The sequence below is a fragment of the Asterias rubens genome, chromosome 5, assembly GCF_902459465.1.
Source record: "Asterias rubens chromosome 5, eAstRub1.3, whole genome shotgun sequence".
Classification (NCBI taxonomy): Eukaryota; Metazoa; Echinodermata; class Asteroidea; order Forcipulatida; family Asteriidae; genus Asterias; species Asterias rubens.
This window is the reverse complement of record NC_047066.1, coordinates 7,540,271-7,555,084: the sequence shown is the minus strand read 5'-3', so window position 1 is coordinate 7,555,084 and position 14,814 is coordinate 7,540,271. Positions and strand designations below refer to the sequence as shown.

General features: G+C 38.1%; 1 protein-coding gene across 2 annotated transcripts; it reads right to left on the bottom strand.

Annotated features, from left to right (window-relative positions):
- Positions 1-249: 249 nt before the first annotated feature.
- Positions 250-13,847, bottom strand: LOC117290008 (thioredoxin reductase 2, mitochondrial-like). Of its 2 annotated transcripts, XM_033771229.1 has the most exons (17): positions 13,740-13,847; positions 13,089-13,160; positions 11,578-11,634; positions 10,882-11,026; positions 10,008-10,082; positions 9,315-9,393; positions 8,433-8,495; positions 8,087-8,157; positions 7,196-7,215; positions 6,654-6,745; positions 5,298-5,469; positions 4,665-4,795; positions 3,962-4,057; positions 3,495-3,587; positions 2,532-2,603; positions 1,757-1,854; positions 250-1,236 (listed from the first exon to the last, which is right to left on the bottom strand). In XM_033771229.1, exons 4-17 carry the CDS (start codon positions 10,965-10,967, stop codon positions 1,113-1,115), a joined length of 1,272 nt encoding a protein of 423 aa, XP_033627120.1. In that variant the 5' UTR covers positions 10,968-11,026; positions 11,578-11,634; positions 13,089-13,160; positions 13,740-13,847; the 3' UTR covers positions 250-1,112. The 2 variants fall into 2 exon arrangements, with proteins under 2 accessions (XP_033627120.1, XP_033627119.1); XM_033771228.1 differs by lacking the exons at positions 11,578-11,634; positions 13,089-13,160; positions 13,740-13,847 and having other exon boundaries at positions 10,862-10,911.
- Positions 13,848-14,814: the final 967 nt, after the last annotated feature.

Below are 14,814 nucleotides of genomic sequence, written 5' to 3'. Positions count from 1 at the left end.
TTTCGAGAAAGAAGTAACTTTCACGAATTTGATTTCGAGACCTCAGAATTTGATTTTAAGGTCTCGAAATCAAGCATCTGAAAGCACACAACTCCGTGTGACAAGGGTGTTTTTTTCTTTCATTATTATCTCGCAACTTTGACAACCAATTGAGCTCAAATTTTCACAGCCTTGTTTGTTTATTCATATGTTGAGATACACCAAGTAAGAAGACTGGTCTTTGACAATTACCAATAGTGTCCAGTGCCTTTAAGGAGAAGTGTTGTGTGTTATTTTATGTGCACTACAAATCCTAGTACACAGGACCAACAGCTTAATGTCCAATCTGAAAAATGTGGTAAAGTATATTGCTCAACGACACAAGTTCTACAACCAGGACTCGAACCCACACCCTGCTGATCAGAAACACCACAGCTTCAGTCCGGTGCTCTTAACCACTTCGGCACGACACGCCAACAACTTTTGCAAGGAATATTTGAAAGAATTCAGTGACTGGAATGGCCTTTGAATACAAGAAAGTGAAAACCAGTTTCACTGAAACAACTCCCTCCTTCCACACCTCACCCCTCAGCTGGCTAGATCCTTAATGCTAGCATTCCAATTCGATTTTCAATTTCAATAAATAAATTATGTGTGATTTTTAAAGATGCTAGGTTCGATTTTGGGCCGATTTCAGATTAAGGTTTGAATAGCTACTTTTATAGATTTGAAAAAATTATAAGCAGTAAACAAAGGGATTGCACAAAGAAAAAAAAATACACCAATGATTAGTGGCAGTTTAAAGACAAAATTGGAAAATAACTAGCGGTGGGGTGTTCATCATCATGTAAAACAATTTTGCATGTTACATGTATTTTGTGCATTGTCTGTGGCATACATGCAAGATTTTGTAGATTTTTCTTTTTCGTTTTGAAACAGCATCATCTGTCAAAATTTGTTTTAAAAAAAATTGTTTCCATCATTCGGACAAAAAAAGGGCCTTGCAACTTTAATCTCACACCTTTCTGAAAACACTTACAACAACAAAATCATCCTATTGAATTGGTTTTGTGATTTTCATTAGTCATACCAGCTGGAGGGAGGGGTGTTATGGCAGAGGGAGGGGCTTAACCTCAGCAACCTGTTACGGTGGGGTCAAGTCCAGATCTCTTGGTGATGTTAATTTTGACGAGATCTTCTGCGCTGGTTGGATGGATGCCAACTGTGGAGGCCAGCTGAATGTAGGTTACACCACATCTGGAATTAAAGGGAAGGTACATGTATACGTTTGGTAATCACCCTTAAAATAATGGCAATGTTTTTTTGCTGCCTACAGCAGACTTCGGTTGTATAAAGCATTCTATGTTTGTTTTTCTGGAGTGAACAGAACAAAGTAATGTCCACAGAGTGTATGCAACACAGAGCTTGGTGAAAAAGAAATAATTTTGATGGCACACATTTTTAACTCAACCACTTTTCATCAAAGCCAACAGCAAGAGCTGGTCACCCATTCAATGTTATCAAAGTTTATTTAAAGTGTAAAAAGGTAGTAGAAAAACTTAAGAATGGTCAAAGCGTAGTCTTGAATGCCTATAAATGAAATAGAATGACTGAAACCAACCTGAATGCGAAAAAGGAAATCGTGTGTGTACCAAAACAAAGTTGAATGAATTAATAGCTAAAAAGAAACCCTAGTTTGAGTGAGTGGATGGGGGAATGTGCGTTATTGAAATTGACTGGTATTTTGCTGAAATTGACCAGGAAAGCCTATACTTACTTGACTGCAACTGCGAACCCCTGGGTGATCTCCCCAGCATGTGGTCCAACAACATGAAGCCCAACAATCTTTTGATCTCCTTCTCGTAAGCACACAACCTGTAAAGAACATACAACACAAACGACGTCACTTTGCTCAAAATACCAGGCTGTCAGCCAAACATCCCACCACATACGCGATATCGACATGCCAAACTGCACTTATAGTACAGTACATTCGAGTAAACATAAAACTCCCGTATGCTTTGTGCGCAGGTATGTTAATAAAATTTTACAGTTTGACTGAGACCTGGACACATAGTGCTATTTTTAACGGTTAGTGTGGAGTGCTATTACCAGGGCCCAAAGTTTCTTAGAGCTGCTCAAGCACAAAAAAATAGCTAAGCACAGCACACTTATACTTACCAGAACAAGGTTACCAGCTAAAACTACCATAGCACATGTACAATTTGTGACTGGTATCCTGCTCATTTCTGCTAAGCAGAAAATTATAAAGCAGTATTTTCTGCTTAAATAGCTCTATGAAAAGGTGTGTTAAGGCACACTGTTGTTTTGTCCTGTTTTGTTATATCAAGTTATAAACCACAAGGGAAACTGAGTGGTAAGTTCTAAATAGTTTGGAATTGCAAAAGGCAAAACCAAATACTAGAAACACGACTTGAACTGTTTTTTTGTAACAACAAATTGCAAATAGAAAGGTAAAACCTACAGTGTACAACGCTATCTTTGTTTTCTTGTATGGAGCTTAGTAGGTTCATGTGAGTTAATATGTTTACCTTCATGTAGCACTGATCTGACGATCTGTCTGGGACAGTGTACTCAAGGGGCTTGTAGAATGAATGGTAAACCTGTCAACAAAATTTAAAGAAAACAATGTAAAATAATTTGTAGACTCCATTGTGTGGGTTTAACGCATGTTGACTTAATAGCAGCCAGTTTTAACAATCTTAAAAGCCAGGGCCTATTTTCAGAGAGCCGCTTAAGCCCAACAAGTAGCCAAACACAAATAAATTGTTGGTTACCGGAAATAGCTTACCAGCCAATGTACCATATCCCATGTACTGTATGTGACTTGTATTCCTGCTAAAGAGAACTTGGCAGAAATTTGTTAAGCAATATTTTCCGCATAAGCGAGCTCTACGAAATTGGCCTTCGAACCACTTGATAGACATACAAATGTAAAGAAGAAGAAAAAGTGGAAAACTTTTCCTCTAAAGTTAGTTTTAAAAACTGTACACTATCATGACCGAAAACACGTGAGTCACATTGGGTCATACAACGTGCACAAACCAAGCAGCCAGGCCCAGTGTGCGTGGTCAAACATGGCTTCTTTTGCACCTACAACTCAGAAGCAGCCATTGCTTTTCCACACACACTGATGCGCTGCTTGCTTGATTTCTTTACAATGTACACGAGGGTGGCAATGGTTGGCGTGTGCGTAAAGGGTTTTCCAGAACATCCGGTTTTCCTCCCTCGGGAAAAATCAAACACTTTCGATCTTGGCTGTGCTCCGTGGTCATAATGGGTTGATGTGGCTGGCAGCCAAATGCGCCCTTGCATGCCTGCTTCTCTAACTTGTTGTAGCCGCGTCCTTCGCAATTCAGCTCTTAGCTGCGAGTAAGGATGATTAGCCCCCCCAAATTATGATAACGTTACTCGAGACACCGATTTTGCCCATTACAGCTCTCCGGCTCATTACTACAACCAAAAGACAGTTTTATAAATAAATCTTAACTGACCTCGATGTTGTCCTCTCCGTGTATCCGAATAGCGTCCTCTTCTGACAGTCCTACTGTACCGTACTCGAGTGGAGTGAAGACTGTTGTAGCTACCTGTAGGATGAAAATAACCATCCAAATTAACAATTCTGACGCTACTTTAAAAAGAAATCTCAATGGCAAATTATACCTTTGGTTTTTGGAACCGTCCGATTGTTTTAATCCCATATAAATACAAATGTATACAATAAAACAAATCAGTGAAAATTTAATTTCAAAAGGTTGCATTTTTGAGATATTGAAAATCCGGAGCGAATAATTATGTCCACGTAGAAGTATAATCCCTAATAGGAATATATTCAAATTTTGGTGCATAAAAAAACACATTTACCTCAAAGTGAAATATTTATCAAAATGCTTTATACTATCGATATTTTATAAACTCTATTATTACATTGAAGATTTCTTAGAGCATAATTAGTACGTACCTGTTCATAGTTCATAACCTCTGACCTTTCTCCAAATAGTCGATGTGCCAGAAGTTTCCCAGCTTTGATAGCAACTGGCGTTAATTCCATACCGCCCTAAAAATGGAGGGAAAAAAACAAGGAAAAATGAAAAGGACTTCATTTTGGAAATTGTCACAACTCTTCCTTAGAGTTCTAAATGGTGAGAGTTTTTTTTTCTTCTTTTTTGGATAAATTATTTATTGTAGACTGTTCACCTAAGGTTTTTTTTAGCTGGTAACCAGTTTCTGTTGTTATGCTTACAGGCTTATGATAAAAAATTTGGCCCAAACTTTAGTCTAATGCACTTGACCGCTTGGCCACAACAACCCATGTCATCAAGTCGAGTGCCATGAGGAAGCTCGAGCCTGCCCAGTGATTTCTCTCCAGATGTTCCGATCAAGCATGCAGGAGCGTAGTTCCTCAGCGCTGGCCAAGCCGGTGTCTCCTCTAGGGTGTCTAGGAAGGAGAGACATCTTCTCCCACGAGAGGCCTTGCCTTGTGTGGGCTCCCAGAGGATGGTTGGGCAAGCGGTAAGCTCCGAGTGGCGGACACAGTGCCCAGCAAGCAAGTGCCCCATGTGCCAAACAATGATTTTGCAAAGTTGATGTGGACGAATTGAAACTTTGCAAAAATCTTCAGGTCAAAATATCAAATTAGGTTTGAAGCAAGAGAGTGACTTTACCTCTAGGATATCCCCAATGCCATAAATATGCGGAATGGAACTCTGCTCATTCTTGCCTTGCATCTTTCCATTAGAGTGGAGTGTTACGCCCGTGTTTTCAAGACCAAGTTCAGATGTTTGTGGATCTCTCCCTGCATAGAAAAACAGAATCTGGCTTATCCAAAGTTTAAAATACAAACTACGCTAGGTATTTAATTTGCTTCGGGGACAAAGAATATTATTTGGTTTTACCCTAAAACATTGATATGTGTCAACCACTGTATGCTCAGTACTTTCCCCATTTCCTGTGAACAAATCCACAAATACTCAGATGGAATTCGAACCCACGACCTTTGCCATTCTAGAGCAGATGTCTTACAACTTGACAACCAATATTGCCTGGTAGCTAGAGGCAGTTTGAATCCTATATTTTTTAGGAGTATTTTTTGAAACAGGACAAGGGAAAGTACCAGATCAAAAGCTTTAAGCACATTTTATTTGGGCAATACATTACATTACATGAGAGTTTATTACTTTCTTGAATCAATAAAAAAAACAGCTATTTAAAATTGTATCTAAATGTTCAGGCAATAGCAAAATTCTTCTCAATTTATTCCAGGAACAACAAACTTTCTTTCAGCTCATGATTCTTACCAATTGCAAAGAGTACAGTGTCGAATGTCTCACTCTTCTCCTCTCCGTCAGAACTCTTCCAAATAACTGTTATTGTTCCGTCATCGTTCTTACTTAGTCTGGTTGGTACACACTCTCGAAGAAAGCCCACTCCTGCAGCTTGCATGTGGTCTGTTACCAGACCAGCAATTTGCTGTCATAAATGATAATAATAATGGACAATTTTAATATTAATAAGTGTAATAGCTATAAGAGATTCGAGGCATTGTATGTTTAGGTGTCAGTGTGTATTTGGTTTGCGGTAATACCATGTGTAGCTCGGTAGATTATGTTCCTTTGAGAACTTGTCTTGCTATAATATTCTACCTCCGCAGAGTACATTTGTTTAAGGAACTCGGGAGAATTCTCTACTGTAATAGGTCTTCAGCATCACAACTACAATACAGCAGCGTGCTGTGGCTGAGAAATCTAGAGCATCAAACTCATGTTCTGATGGCCGAGTTATCGGAGTGTGTGCGTTCAAATCCTGATCGTGACACTTGTGTCCTTGAGCAAGACACTTTATAACTGCATCTCATCAGCTAGTAGTAAACGAGTAAACTGCGAGGGTAGAGTTGAGATGTGATTGATTAGCAAAACTTTGCATCAATCTGGCTGGCAGTGCTGCATACTCCTAAGGAGTTGAGATGGTTTTAGTAATGCATGTTATTATAAAGGCATACTTTTGGTAATTGTCAAAGACCAGTATCCTCACTTGGTGTATCCCAACATATGCATAAAGTGACAAACCTGTGGAAACTTTTTGACTCAATTGGTCAAAATTGCAAGAAAAAGACTCGCCCTTGTTGCATAGTATTGTGTGCTTTCAGATGCGTGAAAAGGCTTCATGCCCAATAGAATTTTCTTGGGTGAAAATTAACCTCTCTCTCCAAGACTGCATTACCATTACTTCAAATGATGCTGTTTCTAACAATGTTTTATATAGTATCGACAGCAAGTGCTCCTCACCAAAAACGTTTTATGGTCAATTTCTTTTGGAGTGATTACCAAAGGTGACCTTCACTTTAGTACAACAATTGCCACTGAGTCTTGGATATGATTTCATCAACTACATGTACAAATACTACTGTGCCACCTTCATGACCCCAATCTGCTGACGAATGTTATCAAAACTTGCAAATTACACATGTACTGCTGTGTCATTTTTTGAACCAAATTGTATTTGAACACATCGTCTGCCTAGATTTGGAGCAGTGAATAGAGAATTGGAAATTCTAGAAGACGCCATACTGTATTAAGTGTCTAAAAAGTGGTCTAAAAGAAACAGTTCAAAGGTGAAATCCTGAAATATTGATAGATGAGAAATCAGTGTGTTACCTGGTCAAACCCTCTCAGGCATATGGACCGTACCATTACAGTGGTTGGTAAGCCAATGCCATTCAAGAAACCTGCACACTCTAAAGCAACATCTGACGTCTTGATATTGAGGAGCAAATAAAAAGTTGTTGGAAGAAACTTTAGCAGAAGTTCGTTGCAGAAATTTTAGAACCAAATGTTAGAATTTTAAAACTCAAACAGTTTTCCCCAAAAAACTTCCCTTGGCTCTCTTGTTTTGTTGCGAATAAAAGAATAAGAATTGATGAACCCTTCTCAAGACCCATGATCTACCATTATATTAATTTAAATTTTAAAATAAAGAAAATAGATATATATTTGGTTTGCGGTAACACCATGTGTGCATCTACATGTACTTGCCAGGTAGAGTTTGTTTATAGAGAACTGTCTTGCTTTATTCTACTACCGCGGAGTATTGTTCGGGTGTTCGGGAGACTTCTCAGTTCTGAAAAAGAACTGTCCTAGAGTGATTTGTTGAAATTAAACATTATCAGACTCTGTTTTTTAGAATTTTCAAAGGATACAGCTGCCTCCAACTACGAGCCTGAAAATGAAGAAAGGTGAAAGGTCAAAGTTTAAATTATCAGATTGTGCAGATTGTTCATGGTTAGGCAAATACTTTGAGAGATTCCAACAGATCTGTGCTGAATTTTGCAAAGAAAAAAAATATTCATCTTAAGAAGCATATCAATCGTAATTGTGATATCAGGGCCCAATTTCATAGCGCTGCTTAGCGGCCGATTTTGTGCTTACTGTGTCATTTCCATTTCATAGTGCTGCTAACCGTAAGCACACGAAGAGGCATGCTAACCTTTCAGTGCTTACCGCACAAAAATAAATGACGTCACAATGCAAATCCACAGTAAACACGCAATATGGCCGCCCAATTTTCTGCTAACTTGTGAAATACGCTTGCACCTTAGCAAATTTGTCTGCTACAGTAAGCACAAAAATGTGCTTACTGCTAAGCAGCGCTTTGAAATTTGGGCCAGGATACAAATCACTACAGCAATCTTAGTGCTTTGTGAAATTGAGCCCAAAATGTTAGCAACCCCAAAAAGAGTTTTAAATTAAGGCAATGCATAAAAGTGCATTTCTTAGCGAGTCAACCTCTTTGGGCAAAATGAATTTGTATTCAAACTTGATTAAAAACTATAAAACAGACATAAGTCATTAAGTTTTAAACTCAATGTTCTGGTACCGAACCCTTACTAACATTTTAAATTTTTGTCATGCATAACAACTCTATTCCTGCCTCAAAACAAACCCAATCACCCACACAAAAGAAACATTCAGCATGCAGTCATACTTTTTTGTGGTGTTGGAATTACATTATAAATCCCTATAATTCTAAGAATGGAGTCACAACAAAACTGCAAAGCCACTTTTTTTTTTCTCCCCGATCAAAAACTTACGTTTTTCCTGGGGATTTTGTCAGTGAGAAAATATCATCACTAGTGATGCTGTGTTCAACAGCCCCTGGGACCTGAAGAAGAAACAGCAAAGTTAGAAATATTCAATGACTTGATGAAAATCTGCTCCAACATACCCCCCTCCCCCGCCCCATAGGGGGCAAAAGAAAAGAAAGAAAAACAAATAATGAAAAATGTCTAGTGACTGCCCTCAGGCCTGGTCCCTTTAATACTTCCTAATCCTAATCCCCTTTTTGTCTTAAAACTATTGAACTTGGATTAGTTTAGGGACAGCTAACTTAACTTCGGATCAGATGTAGTTAACAGTTAATGTATACAAAATACTCACATCTGTCGGGTATCTAGGCCGCATTCCTGTGGCTATGACAACATTTCCGGCAGTTAATTTTCTCTAAAAAACAGAGAGAAAACTCGATTTATTCAGTGGATTTTAAACTGATGTAGCTCACAATCAAGGTTATACTATTTTCCCGAAAAAATTGCTGACGGCCTGATGTTTTGACCCTAGAGTCTTTCTCGAAGGCTAATTAAAGACGCAGCCGTCGATTTCACAAAACTCTTCCTAACTTAAGACTAATCTTAGGACTTAGGACGAGTCCCAACCCTGCACTGTAGCATGCAGTCCTCAAGATTAATCCTAAGTTAGGATGAGTTACTCGTGATAACTCGAGATAAGACGAGTCATAACTCTTTGTGAAATCGACCCCTGGACACTATTGGTAATTGTCAAAGACCGGTCTTCTCACTTGCTGTATCTCAACATATGCATAAAATACCAAACCTGTGAAAATTTCAGCTCAATCCATCATCGAAGTTGCGAGATAATAATGAAAGAAAAAACACCCTTGTCACACGGAGTTGTGTGCTTTCAGATGGTTGATTTCAAGACCTCAAAATCTAAATCTGAGGTCTCAAAATCAAATTCGTGGAAAAATACTTCTTTCTCGAAAACTACTCCACTTCAGGGGGAGCCGTTGTTACAATGTTTTATACTATCAACAGCTCTCCATTACTCGTTACCAAGTAAGGTTTTATGCTAAGAATTATTTTGAGTAATTACCAATAGTGCCCACTGCCTTTAATATTTTCCAATAACAAGGTGTACGCCATGAACCACACAGATGCCTCCGTTCAGATTGGGAAATGGCTCCAGGGTCGTTGTCCAAAATTAAAGGCCCACTACCTTGGCATATTATTGAAAACTTCTCACCTCTTTTCCATTTTTCATGACAGCTCTGATTGTGTGTTCATCCACAAAAGTACCTTTAGCATTCAGGTATTCGACTCTCCTGTAAATTAGAATAAATATAACACAGCAAGATTAGTGTCACAAGATGTTCTGCTCTCCCTGCTAGAGGTTCTGAGATTAGCACAAGACAAGATAGAATCGACCTTTATCACGGTGTGGCCATCTTGATTTTACTCCATTCCAACTCATTGTAAGCAAACTGAGGCTACACAAAAAAAATTGTATGGTGCCATATTTGCGCAATGAATGTTAGCATTCATTACCACTATTGGAAATAAGGAACATGACCAAAATGGTGATAGCATCTTCCTCCATGGTGATAGCATGATAAAGGTCTATAAGAAAAGCTGCTATCCAACGTATGATGATGATGATGGAGATGACAACCTAAGATAACTTCGGGAAACGGTTGCCACAATTGTTGCATAGGTTGTTCTTCAACTTACAAAATTAAATCAATAAGGAAACAAGTAGGTTTCAAGTTCGTTTAAAATGGATTTAAAGGACTTAGAAAAACTTTCGACTAAACTTTTGTAATCATAACATTAGCTTCGCTCATCCTGAATTGAATGAAAAGTCAACTCTTCAATAAGTTTTTAAAATATAAATCTCTAAATTTAAACAACATTTACTGAATTTCTGTAACGGACTTACTTGTCTTTTAACTGAACTCTGTGACCCCAATTCAATGACCTGACATGGTTCTGTACTGCCTCAACCATCGCCTCCCTAATAAGTGACAAACACAAAAACAAGAAACTCAAAACCGAGTATATTGTCTCCCTGATAGGAGAGAAAAAAAACAATTAAGTAACTCAAAACTGAGTATATAATGTTAAACTTTATATTGTAGTGGCAAAACAGCTTATCTTTGTACTTTCTTTTCTCAAAATGTCATTGGTTTAGTTAGGCTGTTTTGCCATTGAAGGGTGTCATGATTTTTTTTATAGATTAGAACCATGTAAAAGTAGTAGTTTAGACAAAATGCAGCTCTGCTTTGTCTTCACTTGGCAAAATGTTAAAATTTTTCTCTTTTTGAGGCAGTGGACACTATTATATTTATTAGCATAAAACCTTTCTTGGTAACGAGTAAAGGGGAGAGGTTGATAGTATAAAACATTGTGAGAAACGGCTCCCTCTGAAGTAATGTAGTTTTCGAGATAGAAGTAATTTTCCTCAAACCTCAGATTTAGAATTTGAGGTCTCGAAATCAAGCATCTGAAAGCACACAATTTGTTGTGACATGGGTGTTTTTTTCTTTCATTATTATCTCGCAACTTCGACGACCGATTGAGCTCAAATTTTCACAGGTTTGTTATTTTATGCAGATGTTGAGATACACCAACTGTGAAGGCTAGTCTTTGACAATTACCAATAGTGTCCAGTGTCTTTAAAAAAACTTTGGGGCAAAGCGCCTTAACAATATGGGAAAATCTTGAAACCAGGAACAAAAAATAGACAAATCTGAGGCCTGCTGATTATTGTACATGATTTCTTTAATTGCCTACCATTGAGTGTATTGATTTACCATGAGTGGTCGATACCAGGAGGGACCCGCCAGCCATAATGCCTAGAATCCTCAATAGCCTCTCCTAGTAGAGAAGCCTGGTGCATTAACTTCTTGGGAATGCAGCCAACGTTGACGCAGGTTCCTCCGAGACCCCATTGCGTCCCTGGATAGTTATAGTAGATAACAATAACTTATAATGCTTTCTTATATATTTCACATATAAACCACTGAAGGCGCTTGTACAAACACACAAACTTTAAGACAGTAAAAAAAAAAAAATTATTGGGGAGTGATCGGGAGGGTGTTTTCAGGTTATCTCCTTTTTTTTAAGGAAGTTTCAAGTAAGACAAATCTTACACTCATAAAATGTGTCCAACAAAATCATTGACCAAGAGCAAATATTTGTGAAAAAATATACTTATTTTTTTTCCATTTCATCTAGTGGACTCAAGGGGGACAAAGTGCATTTAAAATCACTGCAAGAAGGAGTACCCTCCTTGAAAAAAGGTTTCAAAACCAACAACTGTACAGAAATAGAGCCCTTACTAATGAAATCACAAGTTTGAACAGTGCGCTCACTGAGGCCAAACGAAGACTCATCATTGGCTGAGAGTTGTGCGCAGCGTGCTTCCATTGTTTGACCTCAGTGATGGCAGCCAATGCAAGGGGTCATTTGGGATTCTTTCCCCTAAAATATTGTGATGATGAAATTACCGATTGGTGATGGTTCAACATAGTCCAAGACAACAACCTTTTTGTTGTAAGCAGCCACTGGACAAAAGAAAACAAGAAAAACGTCACATTTATAACAATCAAATATGAATTTCAAACGACTTATATAAGTTGTAAATGTAATTATTGCTGTTATATCTTTCTGGTAATGAAAACAAAGAGCTGTCAAATCCTGGCACTGTGTAGAGGCAATTTCAGAAAAGACTTTCATTCATTCATTTTATTAACTAATTAGGTCACATTAGTCAAACAATGTGAAATTCTTATCCCGCACAGTGTATCTTTTTCTCGTATAAATTATTTCCCATTAACAAGTAATAATTGTTTTATTGAATTTGACCAAATGCTACTTCTTTGTTTACCTCATTCAGTTTTAGTTAAATTCATTAGATTTCTAATCATTACAACAGATCTGTGTATTGGTTTCACCCATATTTATAATTCCACCTTAAAGCCATTGGACCCTTTCGGTTCAGAAAAAAAAAAAAAGTTCACAGATTTAAAAATAACTTACAGGGTTTACAGAAGACAATGGTGAAAGACTTCTCTTGAAATATTATTCCATGAAATGCTTTACTTTTTGAGAAAACAGCAAAACAATATAAATTCTCGTTAACGACCGATTGAGCCTAAATTTTCACAGGTTTGTTATTTGGTATAGAAGTTGTGGTACACAAAGTGTGGGCCTTGCACAACACTGTTTACCGAAAGGGTCCAATGGCTTTAAAACAACTTTAGAGTAACTTTTGACATAATTTTACCTAATGTGAGCCTCCTTGGCCCTAGCCCACCATGTTGGGCTGTTTTGGGCTCTTTTTGTAACCATAAGTCTTACACACATGTAGTTGTCATAGTGTAACGGCGAAGAGGCCAATGATAAAAGAGAGCCCAAGTTGGGCTACCCCAGCCCCCAAATGGGATTAGGCTTTTCCCCCTTTTGGGTGAAGACAATTAGATTGACTTTATTATGTGGCCAAACAATAGACCATATTGCTAAAGTGCTATAGCAACGTTGGGCACCTTCTGCATAATACAGGGGCATCTTTTGTGGCTCAAGGCATCCACCATCATAAGGCATAAAAAAAAAATTATGTTGGTGTAACCTGACCTACCCTAAAAATATGGCCGACTCTGGGTAATTTTGATCTTTTCAAGGGAAGACATTTAATGATTAAAATCTATTAAAGACATCAAAATAAAATCAATGTCATCAAGAGTTTAAAAATATACTATTTGTTGTGTGTAGCCTTGTTTTCTTTTGTTATCGTGTATACTACCAGCTTAAACAATTAGAAAACATTTCCGATGCTGGGAGGAGGAAAGAACAAAAAACTACCCACCTATTTTTGGGGCCCATTACGCCAACGTAACATTTTTGTATGCTTAGATTGAGGAAGGTGAGGGATCCTTCAAATAAATCATTATATTCTGCAAATTGATTCACTTATTAATTACCCTTCCTTTGGTTTAGCCGTCAACAAACCCATCCTTACCTTCTTTAGCACAAGCCAGACCTCCAGATCCCCCACCAATGACAGCTAGATCATAGTCATTGTTACCTTTGGCTGTAAAGTCAATGAGGAAAGACCATGTAACTGGGGCGCTGTATTTATTTTTTTTTAACTTTGACATTTGCATTTTCTGAAGATTCTGCATTTGTGATTGTACTCAAAAAGCATGGACAATTTTGTTTTTTAATGAGTACAGAGCAGAGCCCCAGTTAGTGGTTACTGGGTTTAGACAGTTATATAAAGGAGGAAAAAGAACATTATTAGTTGTTGAAATGTATACAAATTTTGTTATGAATGACAAACAAAAACAATCAAAATTTAAAACAAAAATAAAAAAAATTATAACAATCATTGAAACTAAAAAGTGAAAGTGAAAGTGAAAGTCGAACACCAACCCTCTTTCAGTCATAACTGAAAACTAAACAAGTGATAACTTGTTGGAATACAACCGCCCCCTCCATTGCCCCCCCCCCCCTCCCCATGGTTACCACCTTCATTTAATTAATGCATCTGCTGGGAGTGTAGTGCACACACGACATGACACGGTCCGTGGTAAACGGCATAATTTCCTTTGTTCATCAATTTCAGCTATACTTATAAACACAAAAGTCACAATAATTAAACAATAATTACCCAATGTACTCCTTGATCTTTTGGGTGTGTTTTTTAATCTTGATTGAAAACCAATTGTGAGGAAACGGTTCAGTTTTGCGCAGTGTATTAAGCAAGAAAACTGCTTCATGGGCGCAGCCATCTTGAATTAAGTAATCTAGCGCCCTCTGTTGGCCTAATATTGTTAGTCGATTCACCGGTTATCGATTAGCCTACCTCCTCCGCTGTTGCAAAACCATGAAGAACTAATTATAATGTTTTGAGTTAAATTCAAATGGGTGGTCCCTAAGGTATTTTTTCACACTTAAATCATGATAACATTTCTTCTTCTTTCCTAAGAAAAATTTGTCATAATTGAAACTTGTAGACCTCCTCTGAGAACCGCCTCTCTAGCCTCTGCTGACGAAGCCGTTTGTACTAGAACAGATGCAATTTTATATTTCAAACAGAAGCCCGCATTCAACACTTGAGAGGACCGAGGTTTTAAAAACCAATTATTTGAAAATTTAGTCTTCTCCAGGAGCAGCAAAAAGGAGGAGGGGGCGGCAGTGTACTAATAAAGATTAAGCGCCCACATTGTCTCGATCCTCAGTGGTGAAATGAGTTTAAAAGTGCCACTCGCGCACCATGATTGCAGTTGCGCCCCTGTTTTATAAAGCGCACCCGACATTATTATATTATTTATTTCAAAATGTTCATTTTTGTATCGGCACTATATATATTTTGGCCTTTTTATTGAAGACTAATTTTAATACGGGAATGATGTTCTCGGCTTGCGAGACATTTTGATTTTTAGGCTTAGAAAAACACGGAACAATCAGTAATGTTGCACGTCACACTTTTAATTACTGGTCGGGGAGCTATTGAATGAAAAGAGCCTTTTCAGAAGTTACCCGCGATTTTTATGCACGCTGACATGATTTAGCATGTCAGTGTCCCCCCCCCCCCCACCCCCTCCCCCCTCCCCCCTCCCCCCTCCCCCTCCCCCCTCCCCCCTCTCCCCCCCCCCCTCCGTGACCAAGAGACTTCAAGTTTAAGTACAGACATCACTTTCCTTGCGGTCTTTCAGCAAAAGTTAGCTTTACAAAAAAAATCC